At 34.9% G+C, this 12,983-nt stretch overlaps 1 protein-coding gene across 1 annotated transcript in view; it reads left to right on the forward strand.

Moving 5' to 3' along the window:
• The first annotated feature begins 11,486 nt into the window (after positions 1–11,486).
• HYDIN (HYDIN axonemal central pair apparatus protein) overlaps positions 11,487–12,983 on the forward strand; it is a 153,736-nt gene continuing 152,239 nt past the window's right edge. The window contains exon 1 of the mRNA XM_065898432.1: positions 11,487–11,633. Within this exon, the coding sequence (XP_065754504.1) occupies positions 11,499–11,633 (135 nt within the window). The 5' untranslated portion in view covers positions 11,487–11,498. The remainder of the gene's footprint in view (positions 11,634–12,983) is intronic.

The following is a 12,983-nucleotide window of genomic DNA, read 5'->3' on the forward strand; positions in this document are numbered from 1 at the left end:
ATCTGTGTAGAGGTAAAGAGAGGACATTGCAGACAGAAGGTGCAGTGTGAACAGAGTTTTAGGGAAACATACCTTAACCATTGTAGATACAGAGCTGTAAAAGCATGATCCAAGTATACTATAGGCTGGAGTTGTAATATAGTGCTATTTATCAGGAACAAAAAAGGAAAGTGGTCAAGATTTTTAAAGTAGTTAAATCAGTTACAGAAATAAATGAGTTTTAATAAAAAAATACCTGGGTAATCAGATTTTAATGCAATAACTACTCTGTATTTTGGTATGATAAAAGGACATGCTATTTCTATTTTGTTGAGATAGAGTGGCCAATTTAAGTTACAGCATAGCTTATGAATACATCTTTTCGTACGTGGCCAATTTAAGTTACAGCATAGCTTATGAATACATCTTTTTGTACTTGGGGTAAATTCTCCAGCATCAAAGGATATGTACAGTTTAAAAAAATTGCCTAATGAAGTTACTGATTTACATTCTACCTGTAGTGTATGAGAGTGCCCATCTTCACAACATCTTCATAAATAATGAGGTTTTTTTTAACATCTTTATTGGAGTATAATTACATTACAATGTTGTGTTAGTTTCTGCTGTATAACAAAGTGAATCTGCTATATGTATACATATATCCCCATATCCCCTCCCTCTTGCGCCTCCCTGCCACCCTCCCTATTCCCCGCCTCTAGGTGGTCACAAAGCACCCAGCGGATCTCCCTGTGCTATGCAGCTGCTTCCCACTAGCTATCTATTTTACATTTGGTAGTGTATATATGTCAGTGCTACTGTCTTACTTTGTCCCAGCTTACCCTTCCCCCTCCCGGGGTCCTCAATCCATTCTCTATGTCTGCGTCTTTATTCTTGTCCTGCCCCTAGGTTCATCAGGACCATTTTTTTTTTTTTTAGATTCCATCTATGTGTGTTAGCATATGGTATTTGTTTTTCTCTTTCTGACGTACTTCACTCTGTATAACAGACTCTAGGTCCATCCACCTCACTACAAATAACTCAATCTCGTTTCTTTTTATGGCTGAGTAATATTCCATTGTATATGTGTGCCACATCTTCTTTATCCATTCATCTGTCAATGGACACTTAGGTTGCTTCCATGTCCTGGCTATTGTAAATAGTGCTGCAGTGAACATTGTGGTACATGTCTCTTTTTGAATTATGGTTTTCTCAGGGTACGTGCCCAGTAGTGGGATTGCTGGATCATATGCTAGTTCTATTTTTAGTTTTTTAAGGAACCTCCATACCGTTCTCCGTAGTCACTGTATCAGTTTACATACCCACCAACAGTGCAGGAGGGTTCCCTTTTCTCCACACCCTCTCCAGCATTTATTGTTTGTAGATTTTCTGATGATGGCCATTCTGACTGGTGTGAGGTGATACCTCGTTGTGGTTTTGATTTGAGTTTCTCTAATGATTAGTGATGTTGAGCATCCTTTCATGTGTTTGTTGGCAATCTGTATATCTTCTTTGGAGAAATGTCTGTTTAGGTCTTCTGCCCATTTTTGGATTGGATTGTTCGTTTTTTTTGATATTGAGCTGCATGAGCATAAATACTGAGTTTTGTCAGTCTTTTTCTTGAAAAACTAAACAAAATATAATTATAATTATACATTCACAGGAAGTTGCAAACAAAGTACAGAGAGGTTTCATATACCTTTGACCTCCTGTTTCCCTCAGTGGTTACACCTTATATAACCATAGTATAATATCAAAACCAGAAAATCATCATTGGTACAATGTATGTGTATAGTTATATGTCAACCTATTGCATATGTAGATTTGTATAACTTCCACCACGATCAAGGTACAGAAAATTCATTTATTAGCTTCAGTGATAGCACTAGAAATTGAACTCATAGCTTATAAGAAGTGAAAAACTTTCTGTTAGCAGGTTACCTCTTATTTACCCCAACTTTGTAAACCTCAAGATTTTACCCATTTTATTTCTTCTTTATGTGTATTCTATCACCTCAAACATCTCCTTTATAGTCATTTTTCCCCACCCTCTGCCAACCACTGGCAACTCCTGATTTGTTCTTTATCTCTGTAATTTTGCCATTTGTGAATATTATATAAATGGAATCACACAGTATGTGAGCTGTTAAGAATGTCTTTTATCACTTCTTTTTTTCCCCTGAGATCCGTACAATTTGCTGTATATATTGATAGTTTGCTTCTTTTTATTGCTGGTAATATTCCATGGTATGGATGTACCACAGTTAGTTTCACCATTCACCTACCGAGGGACACTTTGGTTTTTTAAGTTGCTAAGAATAATCGTGCACAGGTTTTTGTGTGGACATACGTTTTCTCTGGGGTAAGTGCCCCAGGATATGATTGTTGGGTCATAGGTTTACTTTTCCAAGAAACTGTCAAACTATTTTCCCATCAGCAATAAGAGAACCAGTTTCTCTGCATCCTTACCAGCATTTGATATTTTCATTATTTAAAAAAAAAATTCCTGGAACATTATATTATATATCCATATAATGCCCATTAAAAATATCTCAATGTAAACCTTATCTTTAAATAAACAGCAAAGTTTTACAAAATTATTATAACAACTCATTATCATTAGTTTCAAGAACTGCTTTCTGGACTTTTTTGTTAAGTTAGAGGTCTGATTATACTACCAGAAAAATTTGAAGTTACTAATACTATTTTGATCCATATGCTTAAGAGAATAGGAATTCTATCATTCTATGATGAACCTTTTGCAGCTTTACTGAGGTATAATTGGTAAGAAAAAAAAAACACCAAAAAAACCCCTGCACGTATTTAATGTCTATAATTTGATGAGTTTGGATATATGCATAGACCTGTGATACCATAACAGTCAAGGCAATAAGCATATCCAACACTTCCAAAAGTTTCCTTGTGTCCCACACTTAACATGAGCTCTACCCTCTTAACACATTTTTAAGGGCACTGATATATCATATTGTTACCTATAGGCACTATGTTATACAGCAGATCACTAGAATTTATTCATCTTACATAACTGTTTACTTTAGCTGTTTTGATAGGTAAGTGATATTATTTAATCATGGTATTAATTTGTGGTTCCCTGGTGGCTAGTGATGTTGAACATCTTTTCATATGCTTTTTAAAAAAATTTATTTTATTTATTTATTTTTGGCTGTGTTGGGTCTTTGTTGCTGCGTGTGGGCTTTCTCTAGCTGCGGCGAGTGGGGGCTACTCTTTGTTGCGGTGTGCGAGCCTCTCACTGTGGTGGCTTCTCTTGTTGCGGAGCACAGGCTCTAGGCATGTGGGCTTCAGTAGTTGTGGTGCTTGGGCTCAGTAGCTGTGGCTCGCGGGCTTAGTTGCTCCACGGCATGTGGGGTCTTCATGGACCAGGGCTCAAACCTGTGTCCCCTGCATTGGCAGATGGATTCCCAACCACTGTGCCACCAGGGAAGCCCCTCATATGCTTTTTGCTATTGATATATCTTCAGTGAAATGTCTCCATGTCCTTTACCCATTTTCTAATTGGATTGTGTGTTAGGCAGAATAATGTCACTTTTCTGCCAAATATGTCTATGTCCCAATCCCTCAAGCCTGTGAATATGTTAATTACATGGGAGAGGAGAGTTAAGGTTGCAGATGGAATTAACATTGCTAGGCAGGTGACTTTGAGAAAGGGAGATTATCCTGGATTATCCGGGTGGCTCTAATGTAATAACAAGGTTCCTTAAAGGTGTAAGTGGGAGGCAGAAGAGGAGGTCAGAGTGATGTGGTGTGAGAAAGACTCAACCTGCCATAGTTGGCTTTGAAGATGGAGGAAGGAGCCCATACAGCAAGGAAATGGATTCTGCTAGAGCTTCAGAAAGGAACACTGCCCTGCAGAACCTTGATTTTAGGCCAATGAGACCTCTGTTACACTTCTAACTTTCAGAATTTTAAGACAATAAATTTATGTTGTTTCAAGCCACAAATTTATGGTAATTTGTTGTAGCAGGAAGAAGAAACTAATACAGGTTTGTTTGTTTATTTCACTGTTTGGTTTTGAGCGGTTTTTAAAAAAAATGTACTCTAGATATGAGTCCTTTGTCAGACATGAAGTTTACAAATATTTTCTTCCCGTTTGTTTCTTTCATCCACTTAGAAGATTCTTTCCAAGTAGAAAAGTTTTTTTATTTTGATGAAGTCCTCTTTATTGACTTTTTCTTTTCTGCCTTATGATTTTGGTGTCATATCTAAGAACCCTTCACTGAACCCTAGTCTAGAAAATTTTCTTCCTTTTTTTTCCTAAAAACTTTGTAGTTTTATATTTTACATTTAAATATATGCCCCACTTTGAATTAACTTTTGTGTAAGATGTGAGATTTGGATTGAGTCTTACTTTTTGCCTATAGAGCTCCAATGGCCCCAGCACCATTTGTTTAAAGGCTCTTTCTCTTACATTGAATTGCTTTTGCACCTTTGTCAAAAATCAATTTGGAATATTTGTGTAGGTCTATTTCTGAGTTCTCTGTTCTCTTCTATTGATCTATATCTATCCCTCTGCCAATACAACATAGTCTTGATTACTGTAGCTTATGTAATAAGCCTTGAAATCGGTTAGAATAATTCTTCTCATTTTCTTCTTCTTTGTAAGTTTGTTTTAGTTATTCTAGGGCCTGTACCCTTCCATATAAATTTATCTTTGTTTAAATAAAAACTTTGCTGGTATTTGATAGGTATTAGATTAAACTTGTGTATTAATTTGAGGAGAATTGACATCTTTGCTATGTTGAGTCTCCCAATCCTTGAACATAGATCTCCTTTTAATTAGATATTCTTTGATTTTATTAATCAGCACTTTGTCGTTTTTAGCATATAAGTCCTGTATATGTTTTGATCAATTTACACCTATTTTTTTTTGAAGGGATGGCAGTTATAAATGGTATTGTATCTTAAATTTTGGTTTCCACATCTTCATTGTTAATATATAGAAATATGAATGATATTTGTATGTTTATCTTATATCCTGTGACCTTGCTGTACTCACTTGTTAGTTCTAGGAGGTTTGTTGTAGATTCTTAGGGAATATCTGTGTAGACACTTATCCCATCTGCATATAAGGACAGTTTTATTTCTTGTTTTCTGCTCTGTATGCTTTTTCTTTCTTTCTTTCTTTTTTTCTTCTTATAGCACTGACTAGAACTTCCAGTACTGTGTCTGATAGCCATGTTGAGAATGGACCTCCTTGCCTTGTTCCCAGTCTTTAGGGGGAAATCATTCAGTCTTTTACCATTTAGTATGATGTCACCTGTAAGTTTTTTGTATATTTTCTTTATTATGTTCCTCTATATTCCTAGTTTTCTGGGAATTTTTATCATGAATGATATTGAATTTTGTCAGATGCTTTTTCTGCATAAATTGACGTGATCATATGATGTTTCTTCTTTAGCCTGCTAATATTATGGATTACATTGATTGATATTTGAGTATTGAACTTGCCTTACATTCCTGGACTTAACCTATTTGGTCATGGTATATAATTATTTTTACATATTGCTAAATAACTTGTTAAGATTCTGATAACATTTCGTTAAAATTTTTAAATTTATATTCATGAAGGATATTGGTTTTTAGGGTTTTGGGGGTTTTTTTGTACTTTCTTCATCTGGTTTTGTCTTAGGCTTCATAAAATGAATTGTCAAGTGTTCCCCTCTTTTCCATTTTCTGGAAAAGATTGGTAATATTGGTGTTAATTCTTCTTTCCATGTTTGCTGTCATTCTCCAGTGAAACCATCTAGACCTAGGTATTTTTTTTTTTTTTTTGTGGTATGCGGGCCTCTCACTGCTGTGGCCTCTCCCGTTGCAGAGCACAGGCTCCGGACGCGCAGGCCCAGCGGCCATGGCTCACGGGCCCAGCCGCTCTGCGGCATGTGGGATCTTCCCAGACCAGGGCACGAACCCGTGTCCCCTGCATCGGCAGGCGGACTCTCAACCACTGCGCCACCCGGGAAGCCCGATATTTCTTTTTTTGAGTTATAAAATTATGAATTCAGTTTCTTTAATAGAGTTATTCAAATTATCTATTCATATTAAATTTTTGTAGTATGTGTTCTTTGAGGAATTGAAGCAGTACATCTAAGTTGTGAAATTTATGAGTGTGGAGTTGTTTATAGTGTTCCCTTATTATCCTTTTGATATCTGTATGGTTTGTCCTCTCCTGTTAAATTCCTAGTATTGGTAATTTGTGTCTTCTTTCTTTGCTAAAGGTTTGTCAATATTATTGATTTCTCCAGAGAATCAGATCTTTGTTGAATTAATTTTCTCTATTGCTTTTCTGGTTTTAATTTTATTGGTTTCTGCTCCTGTCTTTATTATTTCCTTCTGTCTGTTTGCTTTCATTTTATTTGGTGTTCTTTCTTCTGAACTTAGGAGCTTAGATGACACATTTGACTTTTACTGCTTTCTAATCTAAATATTTAGTGTTATAAATTTCAACACTGTTTTAGCTAACTTTTCAATATTTTGAAATGCTGTGTTTTCATTTTCATTCAATTCAGTGTGCTTGTGGATTTCCCTCTTTGACTTATGTATTTATTTACAAGTGTGTTGTTTAGTTTCCAAGTGTTTGGAGAATTTTGTGTTATCTTTCTGTTGTGCATTTCTAATTTGATTTCACAGTGGTCAACCAGCGCCCTCTGTATGATTCCAATTCTTTTAACTTTGTTGAATTTTATTTCTTGGCCTAGGAAATGGTCTATCTTAGTATATGTTCCTTGGACACGTGAAAAGCACATGCATTCTGCTGTTGGGTGGACTGTTCCATAACTATTGATTAAATCATGTTGGTTGTGTTAAGTTCCTCTACATCTTGTTAATTTTCTGTTTAGTGCTTATATCAATTGTTGAGAAAGAGATGTTGAAGTTTCCAGCTACAATTGTGGATTTGTATAGTTCTTTTCATTTTTTGCATTATATATTTTGAAGCTTGGTTCAAATCACACATTTTAAAAGTTGTTTGGTGCACTTATAATTATGATTGCTATGTCATTTTGGTAGATTCACCCTTTTACATTATATAGTGTCCCTCTTTGTTCCTGATCTTTTTTTTTTTTGAAGTCAACTTTATCTAATATTACTGTAGCCCTTCTGGCTTTCTTTTGGCCAACTTTTGCATGGTATACCTCTTCCATCCTTTTGCTTATAATCTACCTGTATCATTATCATTGAAGTGATTCTCTTAATTCATAACTATCCTTCCTCCCTCTCTCTCTCTCTCTCTCTCTCTCTCTCTCTCTCTCTCTCTCTCTCTCTCTCTCTCTCATGTGTTCATGTTTGCATACACACACTCTTTATTACTTGAGTGAAGTAGGTCATTTTCCTATAACATTTTCCACATTCTAGATTTGGCTTAATTTTATTCTTACAGAATACACATGTTCCTGCATTTCTTGATCTCCTGCAACCTAGCTGGTAGGTCTAGAGACTTAATTAGATTTAGGTTTAGATTGTTGTTCATAGTTCTGCACAGGTGGTGCTGTGTACTGCATCACGTCAGGAGGCACATAATATGTCTAGTTTTCACTCTTTTAGTGTTAAGACTGATTTAGAGGGCTCAGGTGTTGTTAGCCTGATTGAGCCATTATAAAGTTCTTCAGCAACATCCTTTCTAATGGTTTTAACATTGATGAACCTTTGTTTCATTAGGGGCTGCAAATGGTGATTATTTTTCAGTCATTTCTTCTGCATTTATTAGCTGGAGTTCTTCTATGAAGAATAATTTTCTGTCATCAACTATTTGGTTAACTTGCAATGCAATTTGTACAAAAATGGTACAGAATAAATGGTTGATTCTTCCCAGTTATTATTTCCAAAATAATTAGTCTGGTGCCTTAGTAACTTCCAAAGGTGACCAACGATTTTTTTTTAAATATCTTTTGAACTCCGAGTTTTAAAGACTAATCCATTGCAGACTTTTGTTTTTGTTTTTGTTTTCTCCAAATTGTCCTGTCTTTGGTGAATGGAAACTCCTTCAAGTGGCTCTGGGCTCCTTAGATACAACCCTAGTAGCCTTTGATAATGTACTTATTTTACAGTATAATAGAATGTTCCAAGTTCATCTTATACATTTCATGCCCCAGACCTTGAATTACCCATTTCTCTAAGGAGTTATGGTTTCTTTTAGTGGGAAATGGTGTTTAAAGACCACATTATGTCCCTGGACTGTCATTGCTTACTTAGCTTTCTTTGCTTCTGGGGTCTTTCAGTAGGGAGGTTATTTAAAAGGAGAGAATAATCAAGAGCTAAAACTCAGATTTTCTATTTAAATTTAAGATTATAGGGCTTCTTAATATAAGAACTTTTTTTTGTTTTATATTTTTAAAATGCTGAAATGCTTGGCTTCTAGCAATATTGATGTAGCTACTTGTTTTTAAAATATTATTATTAATATTATGACCAAACAATAAGACTACTATACAATGAAGATATATAGTCAAAAACCATGTTTTAAAATTGGTTGGAATAATTGTTTGGTGTTACAACACCAATTTGATATACAGCAAGGTTTATTTGTTTCACTTTTCAACTTTTAATAATTGATTTTTCAAAATGTTTTAAAATATATATTTTAATAACTTTATTGAGGTATAATTCACAATTCAGTTCAGGATACAATTCACCCATTTAAAGTGTACATACAATCCACAGTTTTTAGTATATTCATAAACACGTGCAATCATCACCACAGTCAATTTTAAACATTTTCATCATTTCAGAAAGAAATCTCATACCTTTTAGTTAACACCCTTCTATTCCTTCATTTCTCTCAGCCCTTTGCAATGACTAATCCATTACTTTCTCTCTAGAGATTTTCCTGTTCTGGTCACTTCATGTGAACAGACTCATACAATATGTAGTTTTTTGTGACTGGCTTATTTTATTTAACAAAATGTTTTTGAGGTTTTTCCCTGTTTCTGTGATCCAAGGGGATGCTTCAGTCTCATCCTGGGTTCTGGGATTTTCACAAAGGTGTCTTGTCTATGGATGATTGCTAGTTGGTCTTTTTGTGAGGGGAATTGAAGTTGGCAACCACCTATTCCACGTTGGTGACATCACACTGCCTATATTATTTTACACTGTAATAATTATGTGTATTGAATAGTGTATACTGTGATTGTATATGATTTATTGTTTGTCTTTAATATGTCTTCTTTGCTTTTTCTAAAATTGCTTTTGGTATTTAGGAAGGTGTATCTTTATATTCAGTAGTTTCTTTGTATATAAACCCTTTATAGTGCCTGTATTGTTATCTATTACTGTATAACAAATTACCCCCAGATTAATAGCTTAAAACACTGAATATTTGTTTTCTCAGTTTCTGTAGGTCAGGAATCTAGGTGAGGCTTAGCTGGGTGCTTCCTACTCAGGGTCTCTCATGCATCTCCTGTCAAGCTGTTGCCCAGACTGCAGTCATCTTAAGGCTCAACTGGGGCTGGCAACTCTGCTTTCATTCACATGGTTGTTGGCAGCCCTCAGAAGATCCACTGCCAAGCTCACTCATGTCATTGCTGTCAAGGCTTGGTTCCTCACCACATGGGCCTCTCTATAGGTTTCCTGAGTGTCCTTACAATGTGGTAACTGGTGATTCGAGAGAGCCAGGCGGTGCCCAAGATGGAACTAATTTTCTTTATAACTGATCTCAGATGTGACATCCATCACTTGTGCTGTATTATATTTGTTAGAATACCTAAGCACAGCCCACACTCAAGGGGAGAGGATCATATAAATATATGAATGCTTGGAAACAGGTATCATTGACTGCCATCATAGGGGCTTTCTACCATAATTCCCTTAATTCTCCTTTATTCTATCTCGTTAAATGCTTTGATTCCTACCTAGTACTTATATAGTTGTTAATCTTGTCTACTTTTCGGCTGTCTTTCTTTTTTCTTTTCATTTAAAATTGCATCCTTTCTACTTTGTCAGAAGATATAATGTTTAAATTCTATTCTTCTCCTTATGTCTTCAACATTATTTTAATACCTGTACAATTATATATATGAAATGCTCATCATCAGTCCTTTTGCTGAAATTCCCCAGCAGCTTTTGGTTGGATGAAGCCCATCCTCTAGTATATTCTTCAGGAAGGGAACATGTTTATAATATTCCCTGGGCTTTTGCATGTTCAAAACTCCTTTTCTGTAGCCTCAGTGACTGAAGGAGAGCTTGGTTCCTTCTAAAATCCTTGGCTCCTGCTTTGTAAAGTCTTTGAAAAATGCTGCTCCTCTGTTTTCCCCCTGCATAATTTGCTTTTACAAAGTCCAATGACATCTATTTCTCTTGCCCTTGTACATTATTTTGACTTTTTGCCTGGATGCTAATTTTTAAAATTCTTTGAAGCCTAGTAGTTCTTCTAAGACATGACTTATAGTTGATCATTTTGGGTCAGTTTTCCTGGGTACCTACTAGTCCCTTTTCATTGTTTTTTTTTCTGGAATTTTTCTTGGATTATGGCTTTAAATATTAATTTCCCTCCAGTACTTTTTCTTCTTCATGGGCTCCAATTATAGCATGTTAGAACTTCTTTCACTCTCTTCTATTCCAATCATTTCTTTCTCTGATCTTTTTTCTTATTTTAAAATTTCATATTCATTTCTTTGGGTGTTTTACTGCTTCATTTCAGTGTACCTTATTACATTTTCATCATATCTCTTTTCCTTTATGCACTGCTTTCCCCTCCATTTTGGTCTGGTAGTGCCTTATTGTCTTTTGAACTTTTAACAATTTTAAGGTTTTTTATTTGACATTGAATCAAGCTTTTTTTTTTTTTTCCTGCACAGGGTTGAACAACCTAGCCTGCTATTATTAAAAGTAGAAATCCCTACATAGTCATAAATGGACTTCCAAAGTTGCAAGTGTCCTGCTAGAAGTATATGGAAATATATGCAAAGGGGAGATGTCATATTTCTTTGCTTTGGAGGTATTGGGTGTCTGTTTAATGCCTTGTTTATTACTATAAACTTCAAAAAATTTTTCACAAACTTCTTTTTCCACGTATCATCTCATGCTGCCTTTTTCAATTCTCTGCCTAGGTGTAAAGGTTTGAAGCCTTATATTTATTGTGTTTGAAGGGTGCCATGAGAGAGAATTGTCAAATAAGCAGATAAAGTAGCAAACTATGAAGTATAGTTATTGAGCAGTTTTTGTTTATTTATCTGGAGAAGATAAAAGTACCAAAATATAGTAACTGCTTATGTTTTCATGTCTTCCCTGAGCTTAGTCCAGAATCACTTGCTTTTTCTAAAAGCGATCCTAGACTTCGGGATAAGGCTAAATCTAGACAGATTCATGGAATAGACTCCTACAGTTAAGGCATTTGTTCCAAGCATTGGATGTATTTTTGAAAATCGCTATTTTCTAAACCTTCGTATATTGGAAAAAGCCTCAAAAAATGTGACCTGTATTCAGGAATTAACTGTATTTATTCTAAAACTATTTTTTTTTCACTCTTAGGTATACAAAGGAAATAACTAAAAATGACAAGTAGAAGTCTTGAGGAGTCCATGGGGGCTGTTCAGACGGGGCTAGTCAGAACGCTTAAAGGATTCCAAAGCAAGATTTTGCCACCCCTGAATCCGAAGGTGGTTACAGAAGAAGAAGTAAATCGAATGGTAATGTATAAGAGAATTTCAGAGTAAAATACTTAATGCAGTCTTTCTCCTCAGGAGAATGACAGTTGCTACTTGACATTCTCAGAATATCAAACAGAATTACTGGCTGATAATACCCGTTTAGTTAACATGGGTAGATTGCTGCAGAGCACAGTTACCTTTTAAAGCTTGGGGAATTTTTGAAATTATATACATCAAAGTAGAGGCTTAAATTAAATTGCTTAAGTTAATCAGTTGAACTAAGACTATGCAAGCAAATTATTAAGATTTTGTAAATATTAGCTAGAACCTTAAGAAACTGTCATTTATGTAGTTCAAAAACAGTCAAATATCAGGATTTCATAGGTGTAACATATATAATCAATTACCTGTTGATTGGCAAGAGTTATTTTTGTTTGTGTATTTGTAGAACATAATGCATTAAAATGATGACTATATAATATCTAGGAAAAATGCATAACTTTTTCTGTCCTTTATGATAGAAAACAATTACATTTTTAATGAATTCTAATGATTTGGTGAGAATTGAATTATAAGCTACATGCTATGGAAATACCAATAACAATTTAAAGTGTTAAACATTGGGTTCACTGCATTTTAAAAACTAGTCTCAGGTTATTTCCAATTAGAAAAATAAAATCTGTCATTTTCTTTTGTGATTGTTCTTGTTTCAGCTTTAAAGTAACTCCTTACTTTTTGCTTGTAAGAGTTTATTTTTATTTAAATCACAACACAGCTGATACCTCATAACATTTTAACATTCTAATCTGTGTTCCAATCAAAAGGAATCTTAGAAGCTATATTAGAAATATGCCTTCATTTAAATGGATTCAATCACAAAAATTAAATTTGTAGGGAATTTGAAGAGCATTGATTTTAACCCAAGGCGAAATGAATCAGCTAAACTATACACCCCTGAATGTTTTAAGAAGTCTTGGCACATACTTAAGCATTATGTTGCTGCCAGTGATCATAATCTCTTTGCATATAAAGTAGCCCTAGAACAAAGTGAACATTCCAGAGCAACAATCAATAGTGATTGGTCTTGGGTAAGCCCTTGCTGGTTTATTTAAATGATAGGTTACCTTTTTTTCTCAAAACAGTAGAAAGTGTTAAAGAATTTTGTGTTCTTGTTTGGGTATGTGGATGTGACTGGCTGCTGGATCTGATGATTGACTTAGAGCTCTTTTAAAACAAGGTCTAAATGTGCTCTTACGATTTCTAAAAAGTTCAAACTCGTTCCTAAGCAGCACAGTCATACTTCCCAGATCCTTTACTTTATAAGATTTCTCTTTAACCTGATATAACATGATAAACACCCAAAAGCTTTACTTGCATGTTGTAACTTCA

The sequence above is a fragment of the Phocoena phocoena genome, chromosome 20 (assembly GCF_963924675.1).
Source record: "Phocoena phocoena chromosome 20, mPhoPho1.1, whole genome shotgun sequence".
Classification (NCBI taxonomy): Eukaryota; Metazoa; Chordata; class Mammalia; order Artiodactyla; family Phocoenidae; genus Phocoena; species Phocoena phocoena.